Source organism: Rattus norvegicus, chromosome 4 (genome assembly GCF_021556685.1).
Source record: "Rattus norvegicus strain SHRSP/BbbUtx chromosome 4, alternate assembly SHRSP_T2T, whole genome shotgun sequence".
Lineage (NCBI taxonomy): Eukaryota > Metazoa > Chordata > Mammalia > Rodentia > Muridae > Rattus > Rattus norvegicus.
The window spans coordinates 7719592-7741997 of NC_141537.1; the positions used below are offsets into that span (position 1 = coordinate 7719592).

A 22406-nucleotide genomic window follows, 5' to 3' on the forward strand; every position below is an offset into this window, starting at 1 on the left:
CTTCCACATCCAGTTGAAAATGGGAATCTGAAGCACTATGATACAAAGAAAACCCTTTGTTCTGCTCAGAAATCTAGCGTTCCCTGTAGAGCCTGCGTTTTCTACCAGTCATGTACAACTCTGAAGACCACCTATAGGGTCAGAGCACTTGCTCACAGCACACATGGAATGCCGTCTGTCTCCATCCTTCACATGACTGCTAACAAGCTCAGACTTGTCACTTTTAAAGGACATGACCACAAAGTGTAAGTTACTGCTACATCTGATGGCAAATGCTAAGAAGAGCACCAGAACTGTGTGTGACACAGCTTCAGAATATAAGACAAGAAGGCTAATTACTTGAAAGTTAGAGAAATTATCATAAATAAAATGTGATTCGATACAAAACCATATAGGTATGTGTACACCTGTGAACTTTAGGATAGACTTCAAAGGACAATTTGCTCTACTAGAGTATTTACTTTCTAAACGTTGTGAGGCAAGCACTAGCATCCTTCCTCTTGAGTAGCATCTTACTACAAATGTAACACACGATGGCCACTGTTCTGTAAAGACGACCCACTGGCACTATCACCAGATACAGGCGACCCACCTGGATGGGCCCCACGGACATCAGCAGGCTCTTCAGCTGGACATCAGTGGTGGATGAGGACAGGCCTTCCACGGATACCACACAGGGCTGTGGCTTGCATTCCACCACACGAAGGTTCTGCTTATTTGGCATTAGTCGTCCCCGGCCCATGGGACCTGCCACTCCTCGGCCTCGTCCATGCATGATGGCCTGGCAATGACAAAGAAGATGCATTCTGACATCTGCGTAGATTCTTCCTGTAGTGGCTAATAAAGTACAAAAGCAAGAATGGGCTCAGGGTCCCTCAGGACATGCTGTGAGTCACTGAATCTTCCTAGAGGGTGGCCTAATAGGGCAACCCCAGCAAGTAGAATGAGGACGAAATGGCAGCCCCAGAGTTCTGCAGGTGTTTGGAAGGGATTCTGGCATCACTTCCATTCAGGATACGGCACTGACAGCAATTAGCACAGGGAAGGGCCGTATCCCATCCTAACTGCTACAAACACACACTTCTCCCACGATGGCCCAGGCCAATCTCCAACTGTGACAACGTGTCATTTGGGATTCGACACAAAGTGGTGAGGTTTAAATTTATCATCCTCAAGCCTCGAAACAAGAGCCCATCTAGCCAATGTGACAATCACCTCCAGAGCTTTCACAAAGTGATACACCAATCTGCCAGTAAAAGCACCGTCTTTTAAAGCTACCCACATTTCAGAACCATAGTGAAGAGCTTCACTGTAGAAAGACTAGATGGCTGGCATTTCTAGCATTTTCAACTGGTGAGGTAACTAAAAAAAGAATACCTAATTCCACAGTTGTCTAGCTAGAAGTGGAAGCGCAGACAGCGGAACCAAAGTGCACTGGACCTCACCCATGTCCTACCCTAACTCTGTCCCAGTGCTTGGTTTAAAGGAGCAATCCACCATGCCCCACCACCTCACGAGGAAAGGCACACAGCCAGAGTTGATGCTCAGAATACGTGTGGGCTACAGGAATGGAAACCTAGAAGAACACAATTAGAGATCCATCTACATAAACTCACTACCATTCCAGTAAGGCATAGTCTGGAGAAATGAGGGGTTCAAGGACTCACAGAAAGTCATATTGTGTATACTCTGGTATAGATCTCAGTCAGATACTAGGTTTAAATATAAATTCTTTTAAAAAGCCTCACAATAGTTCTAGCAAGTGAGAGACCATCGTTGGTCCCTTAATGGAGAGCTAAGGAGTTGAAGGTAAAGCTCCTCTAGCAAGCTCCCATTTAATTCTCTAAAGTCATGTTCTTCATATAGCCAGAGGCTGGGTCTGAAAGGAAATGTAGCCTAGAGCAGTCTGTGAGCTCCACCATTTTATTGCTGGACCTAACACTAATGTGTACATCTGCCTGCTGTAACAGTAGAGTATCTATGGGCTCCTACCTCATTAGCAGAGCGAGACAGCACACACAAGGCAAAACAGACACTGTACCAGCAGACCCCACGTCTGAAGAGGGGCAGGACCCGCAACAGTCTCTTTCTGTTCACCCACTTCTGACAGTTAGAAAGCTGCCTCTCCCCGACCCAGGAGCTGAGGAGCATACACTCTCTGTCTGCAACATGACTAGATTGGCTTCCTCAAGAAGGGACAGGGAGCCTCTAGGCTCCAGGCCTCCCACTTGGCAGGCTGGGCTCCCAGGAGATACCCTTCACCTACATCTTTACCTCCACAGGGCCTTGTCTCTCTCTGTTCCTTGAGCTGAGGGGTGACTAGACAGGACAAGCACACCTCTGGGACTCACACCGTTAGGAACATTCCTACTACGGGTGAGAGGAATAGAGGTGCAGTGCTGTCGGTACTGGGCAGTGGTTGTTCCATGGTACAGGACGGCCATACACTCCAGCTGTACCACCATAGTAAATGAGTAGAGGGACAGACTTTCTAAACTAGGACTAAGATGATGGCTCACTTACTAATATGAATATTAGCAAGCACAAAAAAAAAAAAGAAAAAGAAAAAGAAAAAGAAAAAGAAAAGAGAAGAAAGAACGAACCACCTAGTGCCAAGTTCTCTCAACCAGTAGAGTTATAGAGGTTGGGGTCTTCCCACTTTAGTACCTTCTTGGCTGGGTGAATCCCCTGGATGCTTTTGATCCCTGGAGGAATAGCCGGGTACATGTGGGGCCCCACAGGAAGGTGCTGGGGCTGCTGAGGAACTCCCTTGGTCAGTGTCACCTTGCGGGTAGGCTGCTGTCTCATGTCCGGAGGCTGTGGAAGCCGCTGGGGCTGGCCTTCTGTGTGAGAAAAACCATCGCTCTCTCCTCCCTGCTGAAATCAACAAGGCACCAGGCAGATCAGTGTCTGCCCACTGTTCTGGTCAGGCACTGGCATCACTGCTAATGTTGAGCCTGAGGCAGAAGAACCTTTCAGACATAATACCAAATCTGCCTCTTCCCTGGAGCCAGTAGGGAAACTTCTCATTGGGCAGTGGTCAAGGTTTTAAATACAGTATTTTTGAAATTTAAAACATTTAAGTTTTCTTTTAACGAATGTATCCACTTAAAGAGACTGCAATAAACACAAGTACTATTTAATTCATACTGGTTACACTGCAAAACTACTTCATTTTTTTATTGCCAAGAACACTCTTGTTGAAAATTGACAACCAGTCTTAACTTTGTAATTGTTGCTCAAACCCACCGGAACTGAGAAGTTGCCTGGCTCCAGGCTACACTGAGGAGCTACACCACCAGCAGGTTTCACAGCCAGTGAATGCCAGAGAAGTAACACATGTGCTTAGCTAAGATCTTTGGAAACATCCACAACCTGTTTCTGGTCATCTTTCTGGAGCCATTGCTCCTGATCACAAGGACTGTAAGGTATGCCCATGTCAGGTTGGCCCCTGGGTCTACTGCACTATCAAGCAATAGCATAAAGACGGTCTGTAGGTGGGGCCTATGGGCAATCTGCAGTCTTCAACAGTGTTTCCTGCTGAGCGGGACTGAAAGAACAGATGCTACATTATGCAATCTTATGCATTATGCAGGCTCTTGAGAAGTGGTAAGTGTACTTGTACTCCTCTTGATGTGAAGAGGCACAGACCAGGTGATGGCTGGTAACCTTCCCACACAGGCTACACAGTCATGAGGGTAATGGGTGGTGACTTAGCAAATTATTTCAAAAGAGGTACATGTCTGTATCAGTCTCCCATTCCCATCCAGCTATAGAGGTGGATTATAGTTTGTCCCCACCAAAGCCATTCTGAAGTTTAACTGTCAGTGCAGTAGTATGAAAGGTCTTAAGGCCTTTAGAAGGTGTTTTGGTCACAGGAACTCTACCTTTATGAAGTGATTAACATGGTTCTGTGAGGATGGGTTAGTTATGCCAAAAGCTGTCAAAAGGCACCCGGGCTCTTACATCTCTCCCCTCCCCACCTCTCTTCTGCAAGCATATGTCTGACTGTCCTCCATGAAGACCTCACCACAACTGGGCCCCTGGCTACCGTGCTCTAAAATTTCCCAGCCTGGGGAATCAAGAACCAAAATTAACCTCTCTTCACATCCAGCCTTTAGTAGTTTGTTATAACCACAGAAAAAAGACTAAGGCTCTCCTAAGTTATCTTTTAGAGACCACTTAATGGAAGAAAGGGGCCTTTAAGGAAAGCAGCCAGTAGTATGACCTGTGACCCAAGGAAAGATAAGCTGTTAGTTACAAGGGTGCAGAGCTTTGATCCCTTTGCAGCATGTAGAAACTGGCAAGTCTGGTCTCCCTAGAACTTCACAGACTTGCCTAACAAGCATTTTGGGGCAGAGCACTGTTTGCCAGGACCAAGTGTTGCCTTCCCCCAAAGGACCCAGCAATTGTCCCAGGACAAAGCTGTATGGATGGACCCATAGAACCTACAAGCTTCTGGGGCTGTGAACCTATTAGAAGATTAAAAGAGCACCAAGAGCCCAGGTGCTTTCCTCAGGGTGCCTGGAGGCTGGGGGGGGGAGGAAATGTGACCTGAAAGGCTATGCTAAGCTATGCACTCCCAGCCCAGAACTAAGGAAGACATGGTAAGAAATGATTTAAAAAAGAAAACACTTAAAGTGAACTAAACTATATCACAGTTATTCAAAAAAGGAGTGGGAAAGACCCAAGAACAAGTTGAGATCTTAAGAGGAACCAGCCCCACTTCTAAACAAAGGAGGAAGGGTACAATGAAGGTTACAATCAAGAACAAATTCAGAGAAGCCACTTCTCTATCAGACCCACAGGCTACTATAAAACAGCAAACACTACACTCCTTTAACTATCCTGACTTAGAAAAATAATGAGCAGAGGGCAAGTGTTTCAAATTGGAAAACAGAGGGACCGTAACACTGTAGCTCAAAGCAGTGAAAAGGATGTTATGAACATTATGCCAGCATTATCAGTCAACTTACATGAAATGGACCAATTCCACAAAAACATACCCAAACTGGTTCAAAACCCAAGGAGCAAAGACTAGAGCTCCAAGGAGCAAGGACAAAGAACTGACAAAGAGACATTTCTCATATTAAAAACTCCATTCTCCCAGGGGATTCTACCATAGTGTTAAGGTAAAAATGTTCCCTAGTCCAGTCTCCTTCAGGAAAAAATGGGAATGGGAGGTCCATGTTATGCTGACCACAAAGCCACCAACATCAGATGTAAAAGGCACCTACACCCTCAGAAACACCCCAAAACCATCAAGATGTTAGGCAGTTCACTCCAGGAAGACAGAAAAAGCATCTCACACCAAGGCAATTCAACTCTTAATTAACCATAACATGATACAGCTGTAGACAGCCAGGCCTCAGCCTGAGAGGCACTGGCTCCTACAATCTGTGGCTATGTACTTACATTTAAAAACATTTTACCATGGAAATTCTCTAGTATGTACAAAAAGAGATAACCAAATTATATTTATTTATTCCTTTACTTATTTATGTTATGTTTTTTGAGACAGGGTCTCTTTGTATCCCTGGGTGGCCTCAAACTCAGAGATCTGCATGTCTCCGCCTCCCCAGTGATGGGCTCAAAGGCGCACACCACCACCACGTGGATTCACTTTTTATTTTTGAATCACCTATATTTTGAAAAAATGTAGGCACTTAGAACAGGCCTTGCCTACCTGGATGCATCTCCTGTCCCTCAAGAACAAAAACTTCTGAAAGTTCTTGACAGGCAGAGGGACAGCCCTTTCTGAGAACCACGGGCCTATGAGGAGTCTGCCTTTCCACAAGCTTCCACTAGGTGAAAGGTCAACTCTGGACTTTGGCACAATGAAAGCTAACTTCAGGCTCTCTGGATTAACACTAGTAGAAAATGGTCAATGGATAGGATAATGAGCCATTGCCAGGAACCCATTTTTATATCTATAGTCATGCACATAAACAGACCTGAGTGAGATTCAAGACAAACTAAATCTACCCTATATCTTGCTTGCTGTGACCTGTACACCCAGTTCTAGCACTGAAAAAGGACCTGTATAATTATTAGTCTCTATGTCACACAAGTTTTAAAATATTGTTGCTTCAAATTAGGCATCTTAGAAATCTGTTTTTGAGATGTAAGCAAACTAGTGTCCCCGAGTAGATGGCAGATGATGTTCCCATGAAAAAGCAAGTGTGCAGGAAGAACAGTCTCCCAGGCAGCATGGTGCATGCTGTAACTTCTGGCACAGCAGTTCATCCAAAGCAGATGAGGGGAAGAAGTTGTAGCCATCATAACCACCAGGTAGAGACATATTGTTAAATTGCTCTAAAATGATTGTCTTTTAATGAATAAAATAAAAATGTCCTTTTAGACTATAATGTTTGGTTTTAAAATTCCTATCTGAATTAAGTAAGCTCAGGGAATACTTTTTATCAGCTTAATCTTACAAAAAATGAGGTTTGTGGCCATCAACATTAGCAGGACAAATTTACTTGTAACAAATGGTTTAAATGTACAGATAAAAATACCCATTGACACTGTCACGGCTTCTTGCAATTTGACAGATCAAATCTTATTTTCATTCCTTAAAGCCCATGAAGAAGTGGTATCGCTGAGTTGCATTCACTAGCAGGCAAATTGATTAATCCTCTCCATAGAACCTCAGCCCTTGATTATACCTATCAGGCGTTAAGCAGCATTATTCTGGAGTGACAACACTTGACAAATTCCCCAATCATTTTCCTCAGCCTTTGTGGCCCTGCTAGCTTGTATTAACCCTGATGAAAAATTAATTTTCCTTATCTTCTTCTAAACCCCAAAATCCAAATCCGCCAAACTGGCAACTCTTTCTGTAAAGGTATTATGAAAACCTCTAAAAGATTAATTGCATGTCTTCAGGTGACATTAAATTAATTTCTGTACTCATGACAGACATTTGATACTCAGTACTGAAAGGACAGATAACATTGTCAGGACACACAGAAGGACAGTGGCGTGGTGTCCCAGGGCAGTCTCTTATGAATTCTCCTTCTGATAAGTCCACACTTTGCTGTCACCAGCAGTGTAGATGACAGTGAGGCCACAGCCCTTGCTGCACGGGTTTCTATTAAGGACAACAATACAGCCTATCCCAGCAATCTCTAGGAGGCTCGTTTGGGATTGGCACAATAAAAAATATGCAAGCTATGTAAAGTTCCTAAGTACACATATGTGTAGAACTCTGTTTTCTCTCTGCACACTGCTGAACTACATGAGAGACAGGGTAGAAATGGGTCAGCCCTAACCTCCTTGCCCCAGGTGCTGCTGTGGAATGTGAGAACACCTAACATTCATCAGGCATGTTTACATGCCAGCAAGTACACTGGGGACAGAAAACTGCAACACTATTTCAGATAATGGGTACAGAGAGCAACCAAATCCAAAAGACAAAGCTACTTGAGTAGCCAGACCTAACTACTGGGCTTCACTTCATGGGGGATTCACTTAGCACATGTTCTACTTTACCATATGAAAATGTGGCAGTTATTCAGATGCTTATCTTATAATACTCCTCCGTTCTGAGATTAGTTAGATGAGAGAAGAATTAGCTAGTCTTTAAAAAAAAATTATAAAAAACAAACCACTAAAACCTAAGCCTATGAGAAGAAACAACATTGTCCAGGGCAGATGGCACAAATCTACCAGGAGAAAATGAAGATGTATTAGAAGTGAGATACTGGGCACTTTGAATACGGAGGCTTCCTAAGCAGTGGGGCTGTGAACTGGTTCTTCCAACTTAGAGCTGAGGCTTCAGGAGCAGTTCTGCTCCTGCAGGCCTGCCCAGTGCAAGCCTATTACCCACTGCCCCACCCATGTGACCAAGTCTCCCCCAGAACTCTGTCCTATATACCTGCAAAGACCACAGCTCTACCTCCATCTGAGCCACCCACGCTATGCCTAGGTGCTGCCAGACTGTCCTACAAACCCAGCTTCTGCCAGAACCAACCAAGCAGGGCAGAGCTGTGTCCTCTAAGTAACGGTTTCAAACTAGCAAATGTGATAGATCTAGTACTTCAAAGTTGAAAACAGCAGGCACACAAGAAGGTTCTGTGGGCAGGGGGTTTTGATGGCAAGCCTGATGACCTAGGTTCTATCCTGAGACCCACATGATGGAGAGGAGAGGCAACGCCCACAGATCTTCTCATCTCCACAGGTCAACGGTGGCATGTCTCTCCCCAGAACAAATGTGAGCATTTTAAAGTTCAAAAGCAGCAAACAGAGCTTACAAAAGAATCCTGTTCAAGTTGGGGATTTAGCTCAGTGGCAGAGCGCTTGCCTAGCAAGCACAAGGCCCTGGGTTCAGTCCTCAGCTCTTGGGGGGTGGGGGGGAGAATATCCTGTTCAGCAAACCAATGAAAAGGAGTTTGAAGGGAAAAGCAGGAGAAGGTGACTACAAAGATTAATGGTACAGATCAATGTTATTCCAGGCCCTGCTTCTATATTGCTCACTTCCTAGTATCACTGACAAGGCAAAGGGACAACTATCCTGTTCACTCTCACACATTCTGGAGAGATTCCATGTCCGCTGAACCTCTGCTTTGATACAAGAATGCCAACTATTCAGACATTTTCAGCTGTATCTCTTAAGTTTCTGAAGTATTTCTAATGCCCTTGAAACTGTCCTAGGTTCTAGTGATAAAAATGGTGAGAAGGCAGAAAGCTCCTCAAAGAGCGGACCAGGCAGGAGCTGGCACTCTAAAGCATGGGAAGCTCGAGTTAGTCAACAGGCAGAACAGAGATGTGCAGAAACACCAGCAGGGCTCCCAGAACAGGAGCATCCTGAGCAATAGAAAACAGAGGGTCAAGAATAGGCACCTCCAGAGAACAAGAAGGGAATGTGGAACATTCTACATCAGCCTGGGACTAACGGCAGGTATGCTACTCTCTGTCAGGCTGGTACTTCCCAAAGTAACAGAAGATTGGAGACAGATACAATGTTATGTTTCTATTTAGCACAACCTCAACACTAAGGTTATGTCTTATGTCCTATTATGCTTAAAGTAGAACTCAACCTTTTCCAGATTCGGGGTTTTCCAGAATCTGGAAAACAAACAAACAAAATAACTGCCAGTTTTCTATTTTCCTAGTGTGTTTTTTTTTTTCTTAAGCCTGCAAAACAAAGTGAGACCATTGACTCAACAGAACTCTTTTTTTTAAAAAGATTTATTAGACCCAGAAGTTCGGACAACGCTGAGACCACAGGACAGTCTGCCACTTCTGCACACCTCTGCCCACATCCCTGGCCCAAGAGGAAACTGCATAGTGTCTCTGGATACAGGAACATAGGAGTAGTCAGCAGCAGGAACCTACTGGGTTCCGCTGTGAACTAAACTGAACTGGTCACACAGCTCCCTGTACCCAAATCTGGTAGAAGAGAGAGCTGGATCCTAAGAAGTGTGGACACTCTGAGAACTCAGAGGAGACTACTCTCTGCCCACATTCCCAACACAAGAGGAAATCACCTAATGCCATCTGTGTCCCCTGGGCATAGGGACCTAGGAGCAGTCAGGGGCAGGACCCTTCAGGTTTCTGCCTGCACCAAGAGCTGAAAGCCAGTCACCAGGAGCACCTACCTACCTAACGGCAGAACTCTGTTCCCAAATCCGGCTGAAAGAAGACAGGTCTACAGGAGTGCTAACACTACAGGAGGGTCAAGCCACTGTCAGAAACAACAAGACAAGTTAACACCAGGGACAACATGATGGCAAGAGGCAAGCACAGGAACGTAAGTAACAAAAACCATGACTACTTGGCATTGTCAGAGCCCAGCTCTCACACCAAAGCAAATACTGGATATCTCAACATACCAGGAAAGTAAGATTTAGATATAAAATCACATTTTATGATGATAATGAAGGACTTTAAGAAAGACATAAATAACTCCCTTCAAGAAATACAGGACAATACAAGTAAACACGTAGAAGACCTTAAAGAGGAAACACAAAAATCTCTTAAAGAATTACAGGACAACACAACCAAACAGGTGAAGGAATTGAACAAAACCATCCAGGATTTAAGAATGGAAATAGAAACAATAAAGAAAGCACAAAGGAAGACAAACCTGGAGATAGAAAACCCAGGGAAGAGATCAGGAGTCATAGATACAAGCATTACCAACAGAACACAAGAGATAGCAGAAAGAATCTCAGGGGCAAAAGATACCATAGAAAAACATTGACACAACAGTCAAAGAAAATGCAAAAAGCAAAAAGATCGAAACCCAAAACATCCAGGAAACCCAGGACTCAATGAGAAGATCAAACCTAAGGATAATAGGTATAGAAGAAAGTGAAGACTCCCAGCTCAAAGGACCAGTAAATATCTTCAACAAAATTATAGAAGAAAATTTCCCTAACCTAAAGAAAGAGATGCCCATAGGCATACAAGAAGCCTACAGAACTCCAAATAGATTGGACCAGAAAAGAAACACCTCCCGTCACATAATTGTCAAAACACCAAACGCACAAAATAAAGAAAGAATATTAAAAGCAGTAAGGGAAAAAGGTCAAGTAACATATAAAGGCAGACCTGTAAGAATTACACCAGACTTCTCGCCAGAGACTATGAAAGCCAGAAGACCCTGGGCAGATGTCATACAGACCCTAAGGGAACACGAATGCCAGCCCAGGCTACTAAGGCCAGCAAAACACTCAACATAGATGGAGAAACCAAGTTATTCCATGACAAAACCAAATTTACACAGTATCTTTCTACAAATCCTGCCCCACAAAGGATAACAGATGGGAAACTCCAACACAAAGATGGAAACTATACCCTAGAAAAAGCAAGAAAGTAATCTTCTTTCAACAAGCCCAAAAGAAGAGAGCCACACAAACGTAACTCCACCTCTAACAACAAAAATAGCAGGAAGCAACAATCACTATTCCTAAATATCTCTTAACATCAATGGACTCAATTCTCCAATAAAAAGACAAGAGTAACAGACTGGATACATAAAGAGGACCCATCAATTTGCTGCATGCAGGAAACACACCTCAGAGACAAAGACAGACACTACCTCAGAGTAAAAGGTTGGAAAACAATTATCCAAGCAAATGGTCGGAAGAAGCAAGCTGGAGTATCCATTCTAATATCAAATAAAATCAACTTTCAACCAAAAGTCATCAAAAAAGATAAGGAAGGACACTTCATATTCATCAAAGGAAAAATTCACCAAGGTGAACTCTCAATCCTAAATATCTATGCTCCAAATACAAGGACACCTACATTCATTAAAAAAAAAAAAAAACAAAAACAAAAAAAAAACAAAAAACCAAAAACAAACAAACAAAAAAACTTACTAAAGCAAATCACACAATGCACCTCACACAATAATAGTAGGAGATTTCAACATCCCACTCTCATCAATGGACAGATCATGGAAACAGAATAATATTAAACAGAGACATAGAGAAGCTAACAGAAGTTATGAACCAAGTGAATGAACAGATATTTATAGAACATTTCATCCTAAAACAAAAGTCTTGGCCAGAGTAATCAGACAACAAAATGAGGTCAAGGGGATACAAATTGGAAAGGAAGAAGTCAAAATATCACTATTTGCAGATGATATGTTAGTATAATTAAGTGACCCCAAAAGTTCCACCAGAGAACTACTAAACCTGATAAACAACTTCGGCAAAATTGCTGGGTATAAAAGTAACTCAAACAAATCAGTAGCCTTCCTCTACTCAAAGGATAAACAGGCTGAGAAAGAAATTAGGGAAATTACACCCTTCACAATAGTCCCAAATAATATAAAATACCTCAATGTAACTTTAACCAAGCAAGTGAAAGATCTATATAACAAGAACTTCAAGTCTCTGAAGAAAGAAATTGAAGATCTCTGAAAGTGGAAAGGCACCCCCCCCCACCATGCTCATGGATTGGCAGGATTAATATAGTAAAAGTGGTCACTTTGCCAAAAGCAATCTACAGATTCAATGTAATCCCCATCAAAATTCCAACTCAATTCTTCATAGACTTAGAAAGAGCAATTTGCAAATTCATTTGGAATAAAAAATAAATAAACCCAGGATAGCGAAAACTATACTCAACAATAAAAAACTTCTGGAGGAATCACCATCCCTGACCTCAAGCAGTATTACAGAACAATAGTAATAAAAACTGTATGGTATTGGCACAGAGACAGGCAGGTAGATCAGTTGGAATAGAACTGAAAACCCAGAAATGAACCCACGCACACGTATGGTCAAAGGAGCTAAAACCGTCCAATGGAAAAAAGCATTTTCAACAAATGGTACTGGTTCATCTGGAGGTCAGCATAGAGAAGAATGCAAATAGACCCATTCTTAGCATCCTGTACAAAGCTTCTAAGTCCAAGTGGATCAAGGACCTCCACATCAAACCAGTTGCACTCAAACTAATAGAAGAAAAAGTGGGGAAGAGTCTCGATCACATGGGAACCGGGGAAAATTTCCTGAACAAAACACCAATGGCTTATGCTGTAAGATCAAGAATTGACAAATGGGATCTCATAAAACTGCAAAGCTTCTTCTGTAAGGCAAAGGACACTGTTATTAGGATAAAACGGCAATCAGCAGATTAGGAAAAGATCTTTACCAATCCTATATCTGATAGAGGGCTAATATCCAAAGATATACACAGAACTCAAGAAGTTAGACTCCAGAGAGCCAAATAACCCTATTAAAAATGGGGTACAGAGCAAAACAAATAATTCTCAGCTGAGGAACATCGAATGGCTGAGAAGTACCTAAAGAAATGCTCAACATCCTTAGTCAACAGAAAATGCAAATCAAAACAACCCTGAGATTCCACCTCACACCAGTCACAATGGCTAGGATCAAAAACTCAGGTGACAACAGATGTGAGGATGTGGAGAAAGAAGAACACACCTCCATTGTTGGTGGGATTGCAAACTGGTACAACCACTCTGGGTGTCAGTCTGGAGGTTTATCAGAAAACTGGGACATTGCACTACTACCTGAGGACCCAGTTATACCTCTCCGGGGCATATACCCAAAAGATGCTCCAACATACAACAAAGACACATGCTCCACTATGTTCATAGCAGCCTTATTTATAGTAGCCAGAAGCTGGAAAGAACCCAGATGCACTTCAACAGAGGAATGGATACAGAAAATGTGGTACATCTACACAATGGAATATTACTCAGCTATCAAAAACAATGACTTCATGAAATTCATAGGCAAATGGATGGAACTAGAAAATATCATCCTGAGTGAGGTAACCCAATTCCAGAAAAACACACATGGTATGCACTCACTCATAAGTGGGTATTAGCCCAAATGCTTGAATTACCCAAGATGCAATCCACAGACCAAATGAAGCTCAAGAAAAAGGATGACCAAAATATGGATGCTTCACCCCTTCTTAAAAGGGGGAATAAAAATATCCATAAGACGGGATATGGAGGCCATATATATACAGTCACCAAGAGTAGATAAGATTAATAAAGCTAAGAAGGGCATGCTGACAGGAACCGGATATAGATGTCTCCTGAGAGACACAGCCAGAGCATGTATGTCAAATTCAGAGGCGGGGGAAAAAAAAAATTCAGAGGTGAATGCCAGCAGTGAACCACTGAACTGAGAACGGGATCTCTCTTGGAGGAATTAGAGAAAAGATTAAAAGAGCTGAGGGGACTTGAGATTCCCATATGAACAACAATGCCAACCAATCAGAGTTCCCAGGGACTAAACCACTACCCAAAGACTATACATGGACTGACCCACGGCTCCAGCTGCATAAGTAGCAAAGGATGGCCTTGTTGGGCACCAATGGAAGGAGAAGCCCTTGGTCTTGCCAAGGCTGGACTCCCCCAGTGTAGAGGAATATCGGGGGAGGAGTGGTGGGGAGGGTAACACCCTTATAGAAAAAGGGGATGGGGATGGGATAGGGGGCTTATGTCTGGGAAGCCGGGAAAGGGAATAGCATTTGAAATGTAAATAAAAAAATTTAAAAAAAGGTTTATTTATTATATATAAGTACACTGTACCTGTCTTTAGACACACTACAAGATGGCATCAGATCTCATTACAGATGGTTGAGAGCCACCATGTAGTTGCTGGTATTTGAACTCAGGACCTCTGGAAGAGCAGTCAGTGCTCTTAATTACTGATCAGTCTCTCCAGCCCTCATCAGAACTTTCGAGTGGCTCCCACTGCTCTAAGAATTGAGACCTAAATCCAGCCCCAGACTCTCTGTACTCAATCCAATTCCTTTCCTTCAGTTAGGAATTGCTACAGTTAGTTACACATACCCCATTCTCACCACACACATACCTGGAAGACCCACTACTTTACTCCCTTTCTACTCCACTCAGAAGCCATTTATTTCTCCAGGTCTCACTGCTATGTTGCCCATCCCACTTTACTTCTGCTTATACCTGCTATTACACACTCAGAGGCCACGGAGTACTCTGGTCACCACAGAGCTCCACAAAGGCAGGTCTGCATTTGTATGCAGCTCAATCACCATTAATGCCTAGTGCCTCAGTTCATGTCACATCTGCTGTGACAACTGGGACCATGGCTGCTCTGCAGGCTCTGATTAGACCTCACTGCTGATATTAATATCATGTTCTTCCTCTCTGAGTAACTGAGGCAGCCAGAAGGCCTCATCAAAATGAATGAACATTAGAATCCAGAGACCTTGCCCTGAATGGCAAGTCCCCAGATAGCCTCCCCTCCCATTAAGTGTCCTATGTCCTGGCTAGTAGTATTACAGGAGCAGGTCTCGGCTAGCCCGAGTTACAGAAGAAATCACTTCAAACATTCATATATATTCAATTTCTCTTTTGACTACCATATAACTCTAATAGAATGTAGTAAAAGAAAAAAAGATATAATATGTATATATTGCCTTCCAAAAATCTTTTAATAGGAACCCTTAGTAAAACCCAGCAGGCTCAGTAGTGCCTTGATTGTTTTTTTGCAATTCCCAGAAGAAGGCACAGATCTGCATTAAGGACAATGGTGTCCTGACCACAAGTAGGCCTTCTCTGCCGTGATAACACTGCTGACAGAACACTGAAGAGGTGAGGCATAGAAACTGTGGCTCAAATCCTGACTTGGCGAAACAAGGTAAACCTTTTCTTTCAAACCAATTACTGACCACCATAATCTTACATATCCTTCAAAGGCCATGGTTAAAGATGTGGTTGGTTTCCAATCTCTGGTGTTCCTGGAAGACTGAACAGGTCATTGGAAAGTACCCCAAGTTATATAGCACTTTTCCTCCCAAGCATAGCATGTGGCCAACTTGAGATAGAGAATATGGTCATTCAGTAGCCAGGGCCACTAAAAGCAGAACATTGGTAGCCAGGTCATTGCAATTATAATGGAAGGGATGGTCAGAGTCTCATCTGGAATTCTTGCCAAGGCTCCTTCCTGCCTTTCTGCAGCTACAAATGATCTTAGGAAATACTAGTATATATAAGACATGGAAGGTGCACTGATACATGGAGTGGGGCACAGTAGTGATACAACTTGGAGGCCACTCACATCCTTCTGAGTTACCCTTCCTCTATGCTCTGTAAACGCATTGGTTTACCAAGTTGGATTTGGGTAGAATTCTATATTAGTCTGCCATTGGGATCCATGGGAAAATATTTTTTCATGTCTCCCCAGGAAAAGCTAATGATTGGAGTAATTTTGGGGACCTCAGCTCCTTGCTCTTCCTCTCTGCCCAGCTGCCAGGAGACAAGTAGGCCTTCTCTGCCCTGATAACACTGCTGACAGAATACTGAAGAGGTGAGGCATAGAAACTGTGGCTCAAATCCTGACTTGGTGAGACAAGGTAAGCCTTTTCTTCTTTCAAACCTTTTCACAGCAATGGGAGAGCAGGCCCTGCACCTGTGCTCCAAGGGACTAAAGACTTCTCCAGAGAAGACCCACCCAAGAGCTACACAAGAAAAGGCCAAGTCACATCAAACAAAGTTTGAGTATAGGGAAATAAGCATACATTCAAAGAACACTGGAGAGCTCTCAATGGACACAGAAGCCAAAAGGAAGGCCCTCTCTGACCAATCGTGATGCGATCTAACATCAAACTAAATAATGGGAATGACAGTTCATTGAAAAACCTCACAAAGCTGACTAATGTTAAGTAAATAAACAGGAAAGAGCCGACAGATACACAAGGCACAATGTAACTGGACATATCAGTGCTGAATGGTAAGAAGCTAGTGTAGTAAGTGGGACACTCACACAGAGCTCCTTCCCAACCACAACTTAACAGACAGTGGATAAAGCTAGCTGTAGGAAAGACTTGGCAGACACTGCCTCATCTAAATCATCAAAGTCTGTCCTGGGGAGACATGAAAAAATATTTGTCCATGGATCCCAATGGCAGGCCAATATAGAATTCTACCCAAAACCAACTCGGTAAACCAATGCGTTTACAGAGCATAGAGGAAGGCTAATTCAGAAGCTAATTAAAGCTAAGCTCAGCAATATAGGGCAAGTCTGCACAGTCACAACAAGGACAGGTTCCCTTCTGTAGCCAGCCTGCCAAACACAAACAACCTCAAACTTACTGGGAGCAAAAAAATAAATGTAAATTACATCACAGGCCACAAAATCACTGCCTTTAGTCTTTTAAAATATCAGGGGCAAGTAACAAAGACCAACAGACTGCTCCAGACGAAAAGGAGACCAGAAATCAAACATATGGCTCTGAGTGAGCCCCCAGGATAGGCTGATCTACTGTAGCATACAGCTACAGTTTTTAGTGCCTCTGGACTAAGGCAGTACCCCTGTACCTTCTAAACTATCTGAGGAAGAGAAAGTACTCAATCATAAACGGACACTAAAAGACAGAGAAAGAGGAGGTGGAGGAAGAGGAGCAAATGCAGCACAAGATATAAAACCTGGTGAATGTGGTAAAGGGGCAAGGCCTCACATTTTCTCTTTCATTGAAGATGTAACAAAAGGAAGTTTATCGTGTGGCCCACAGAAAGAGGGACCCACACACTGGCTCTAAAGGAAGCCTGATGAGAAGGATGAAGACACCCTCACTGCCTCTCTAAGATAGGGAAAGAGATGAACAAAATCACCCCACTTTCCAAAGCAAGCTTCCACAGATCAACTGAGGCCTTCCCCAGGGTAGTAGGACAGCCTTTAAAAGTAAATACAAAGAGTCACAGCCAAACAGCTGGCTCTCTTGCTGGGTAGGGGTCCTGAGTCTCTCCCAATTCTCCATATGCTCACAGATGAAAAACTGATTACTTTATTTGCGGCCATATTTCTAAATCTTTCATAACCTGGGTCAGGATAAAGTATCTGCCTACTTTCCTGACACTTTCTCCCTTCGACCAAAGGAATGGGCCTTCATTTTATTGATAAGACGTTCCACCAATCCAAGTAACCAAGGCCACTCAAAGGTGAACTGGGTTTCATCTCTCCTGAGCCAGAAGAGGCTGCAGGGCTTACCCTGGCACACGCTTGTTTTGACTGTTGTTGTGGTTAACCAGAAAATGGTTGATGGCCCCAGTAGTTCACAGTAAATAAATTATTTATGTCTCCTACCTTTGCTTTTATCATTAAATAGGGCCAAGACTCAGAATTGAACCCAGCACAGACGCCAGGCCTACTGCTCTGTTATGTGGAGACTCAAGTTTGCTGCACTGTGAAATGAGAATGTGACTCTACCTGCCATCTGTGTGCCTCACGAATCACACATGCTCAACCCTGGACAAACAATAGTCATTGCAAATGCCAACAAGACCTCACTAGAGCCTCAGGAACACCTTCATCTGCCAGCAATTTTCTTCCAGAACTCCCCCCACAACCAGATTAAGCCCATTTATAGGCAGGAAATTGAGATAATGGCAAAGAGGAAGAGAAGGCAGAAGCAGAGGTGGCAGAGGCGGCAGCAGCAGAGGCGGCGGCGGCAGCATCCCAGAAGCAGCCAAGACAAACAACTACCCAAACATGGGTTTTTTTCTATAGCAAAAGCTGGGAAGCTTCTGTGTCAGATGATCACACAGCTTAGCTTGTGACTCTGAAGAGGGAGAGCTTCAAGTTCTGTGTGCTATGAAATTGAGTTTCAGAGCAGCCAATGCAGACATGATGCCAACAACAAGCCCTATACAAAACATAGCATCTTCCTCCAGGCATAACCCAACAGTGACCCAGCCACCACAAGAACACAGAAATACTATCAAGATGTCATTCTTAAAAAAAAAAATTTATTTATTTCATGTAAATGAGTACTCTATCTGTACGGACACATGCATGCCAGAAGAGGGCATTGGATCCCATTACAGATGGTTGTGAGCCACCATGTGGTTGCTGGGAATTCAACTTGGGACCTCTGGAAGTGCAGTCAGTGCTCTTGACTGCTGAGCCGTCTCTCCAGCACACAAGAAGTCATTCTTACGAAAGTCTTTAGGATTGTTTCCTACTACCACAATGAAATTGTTTTAATAAAGAGGACCCAAATAATTTCAATAAAGAAAACTAATATACAACTAGAAGACAAATGAAAATATCCTTAAAGGTAACATTATTAAAGAAATGATAAACCTAAAATCTTAAACTCAGGCTCTCCATCTATCACAAAATCCAGTTTTTTATAAAAATTCTAAGGAAGCCAGATGTGGAGGCAACCCACTTTAATTCTTGCATCTGGCAGTGTAGGCAAAAACATTAAGAATTCAGACTACAACCAAGTTCAGAACTACATGAGACCCTATCTCAAAAAATTAAAACGAAATAGGCGAAGATGAATGATTTAATTTTTAAATTAGTTATGGAAGACAAGAAACACCCACTGTGAGTCACAGCAGGCTCACAGGTTGTAAGTCACACACAAGCCTGAAGAAGTTGGAGTTGGAAACTGGTATGAGGTATAAGAGCAGCTGGCCAGAGCCAAGCACAGAGACTCGTGTCCTTAGGCAGTAGTGGTCAGAGAAGCTCACTAGAGCATGACTTCCAGAAAGAAGAGACTACTCAACACTTTCGATTTAGTTATATAGATTTTTCTATCAGACAGCAGTAAAGAAGGCAGCTCTCTTAGGAAGCATGCGCTAACCTCTGCCCTATAATAAAACGTTCTCCAATGGTCAGCCCTAAAAAATACAAGTAATGTTATACAGAATGAATAGGCTGAATTCATTTATTTAGAAAAACTAACACACTCTCTCTCTCTCTCTGTCTCTCTCTGTCTCTCTCTGTCTCTCTCTGTCTCTCTCTCTCTCTCTCTCTCTCACCTCTCTCTAACTAAAGCAGTAGTTTTAACCTGTGGAGGGGTGTCTAGCAACCCTTTCAGTAAGGTCCCATAAGACAACTGGAAAATAGATTATACATAAGTGCACACACTCGCTCGCTCACACACAATTGTGTGTGTGTGTGTGTGTGTGTGTGTGTGTGTGTGTGTGTGTGTGTGTGTATGATGTATGGTGCATGCCTGCAATCCAAGCATTCAAGAGGATAAGGGAGGAGGATAACAAGCTTGAGGCCACTCTGGAAACAGTAAAAAATTTCTAAAAACCAGGAATAAAAAAAAAAAAATTAAGTTTTCCTTAAGAAATTTTATAAGCTATATATTATGTTTTTACTTTAATAGAAGTCAAGAGCTCTTAGCAAAATAGAATTCAGCCAACAACAAATGTCCTAATTCAAACAGTAAACTGGCAAACTAAAACCTTTCACATAGATGCCACGTTACACGCTTGACCTCCTCTCATATCAGGTAGCTGGCTCAGTGCAGACTCATAGCTAGATTTTTAGAGGCAGTGCACAGGCCTGAGCCCTAGCATGATGCCAGTGCCAGGAAGAAGACAGCTATGATTGATACCTAGTAGCAAGTAAGGGCAATGATAAAAGTCAAATAAAGGTGACAGTACTAGATGCTGGAACGCATAGCTACTTACTTTCTGAATTGTCCTAACTAGGTGCACCTTGCAAATACCTCACAATTATATGTTCTCTTAATAACAGTTCCTATCCACTTGGTGGAGGTAGCATTAGAGAAATACTATTTACTCAAAATAAAAGTGAACACCACTGAACCCATCAGGTTGATCAAAGTTGCCAACACAGCAGGAAAAGAGTTGCTAGAAATGCACATCAGTACTTAAGTCAAAAAAAGAAAGGTCAGAACGTGTTCCAAAGCACTTGGCTGGTGGCTCCTTAAGTAGAAAATTCCAAACACTGTTTTTCCTATTTGTTGTAAAATTAGGCAGCAATGAAGTAAAAATGACAAATAAGTTTCATATTAAATGACTTAGTTTTGTTTTTACACTGGAGCAGAGAGATCATTTTAGGTAAATGCAGGTTTGTTTTTGAAAGGAAGTACTTTCTAGTTTAAATGCTGCTCCCTATAGGCACACACTCCTACTGCAGAGCACCTATACCGCTCTTCCCACCAATGGGGACGTCTATGTCCACACTAGCCATCTGCTCTTGAGCTTTGAATCAATGAAACAGACTAAAACCTCACATTTAAAATAAAGACCCAAAGCTAAAAAGCCACTGTACAAACTTTACTGTGCCACTGAACATAGCAGTTTCAGATGCTGAATGGGACAGAAGGAAAACATTCAGCTAAAACAGGACTCTATAGTCCTGTAGTTGCTCACTGAGTATTCTACATATGTAACTGACTTGACATTATTCCATATACATGTCCTTATATCCCATGAGAGAAATCTGTTTTCTGTCTCCACATACTCAGCTAGCAAATCACATACATGGCACTTCACTCCTGTCCTTCATGGGTCCACCTTTTCCCTTTTGCTGTACAAATATCTGTGTTCCCAGGTTCCTACTTCCCCACTTTACATGGCAAAACGCATACAACAGGTATCACTGCTAAAGAGCACAGCAAATACTCGTCAAATGTGTAGCTCGAAAGTGGGTCCACTCCCCTCTGACCATACATGCGCAATGCTGTAAACAACTACTATGTGCATAACAATTCTTTTTGAGACAGGGTTTCTTTGTGTAGCCATGGCTGTCCTGGAACTCACTCTGTAGAAGAGAATGGCCTTCAACTCACAGAGATCTGTCTGCCTCTGCCTCCTGTGTGCTGGCATTAAAGGTGCAAACACACCTACAACAAACGATACATCGTTTGTTTGTTGGATTATGAGAAAACTGTTACAAAAGAAGCTAAAATTGAGAAGGGTATAGCTGCAGGATGTCATAATGGTTTTTCACTACTCAAGACAGCTGAGACCATATGGGTTAAGACAAAAGTAGAACTTGAATCTTAAGGTTTGGTTAATCTGTGACTCTACCAGAGTTCATGTTTAATTCTTTCTTATGGAGACTCATATTCTCTAAGGCAAAAAAATTTACAAAGAAGTGCATAAAATTTGTCGACTTACCCCTCCAGACAACTTAATCACCCTGACCTTGGAGCTGACATGTGGCCCATCTCCACCACCTCCACTGTTGGCCCTGTGCATGACAGTCCTCTTCACCCCTGGCTTGGTGTCCTGAGGCCGGCCCTGGAGGGATGTCACTCTGGCTGCCTGTGGGGAGTGGGGGGTCTCCTCCATATCCATAGGTTTGACATGGAGGACTTTGTGTGGCAGCTGTCGCAGATGCTTCAATGGTCTCAAGTGTTGCCCTTGATGCTGCATATTAGCACCAGGCGGGACAAAGTTTACCGCTTTGGGCTGAACATTAGCAGCGGTGACATCTTGGTTTTTGACAAGAAGTCTGGTTTTCACATTCTGCCTGCATTGTGTCCCTGGAAAGGGCAACAGTGGGTTACCATTGGTGGGGGATGGTGTAGCTGCCAGTTCCTCTTGCTCCATGGGGGTCTGAGAGCCATAGATTTGCTGCTGCTGCTGCTGCTGTTGTTGTTGCTGCTGCTGTTGCTGCTGTGCAAGTCTTTCCAGTAACTCCTTCTTTCTGGCACCAGCCTGCTGCTGCCTTCGTAGCTCCTTCTGCTTTAGGATTTCTTCTCTCAGTCGCTTCTGCTCCTCTATCTTTAAGCGATATAACCTTGTCTCTTCATCTTCATCAGGAAACTAAAATGGAAAACACAGTTCACTTTGCTTTATGTGGTAGGGTAGCCATTTCAAACAAATGTATTTCTCCCCAAACCTTCCAATTCAGTATCTGAAAGAAGGCATTCAAAAATCTGCTTAGCAAGAAGTATAACTCTTTCCTCCTCTAGGGAGGGGGGAAAATTATACAGCTAAACCTAATTTGGAAAATCTTATCAGAGTATTAAAAATGAAATAATGTAAATTTCCACTCATTTACAAGTTTGAAACCAATTAAACTATTCATTTAAGATATCAAAATATGTTTCGAATGGAAATAGAAACAGCTATGAGTCGCCGCTGTCACAGGGGTTTTATCTGCCTCTTCCCTGACAAACCAACAAAAGGTAGGGTGTGAATGACCTGAAAG

General features: G+C 42.9%; 1 protein-coding gene across 14 annotated transcripts in view; it reads right to left on the reverse strand.

Annotated features, from left to right (window-relative positions):
• Rbm33 (RNA binding motif protein 33) overlaps positions 1-22406 on the reverse strand; it is a 106195-nt gene that overhangs the window by 9001 nt on the left and 74788 nt on the right. For 5 of the 14 annotated variants that reach the window (XM_087657934.1, XM_087657927.1, XM_087657923.1 and 2 more), the window contains 3 exons: positions 21368-22018; positions 2668-2874; positions 593-781 (listed from right to left, as the gene is read on the reverse strand). In XM_087657934.1, coding sequence (XP_087514060.1) covers positions 593-781; positions 2668-2874; positions 21368-22018 — 1047 coding nt within the window. Of the gene's footprint in view, positions 1-592; positions 782-2667; positions 2878-21367; positions 22019-22406 lie in introns of all 14 variants that reach the window. The other 9 variants (XM_087657933.1, XM_087657926.1, XM_087657924.1 and 6 more) reach the window with 2 other exon arrangements.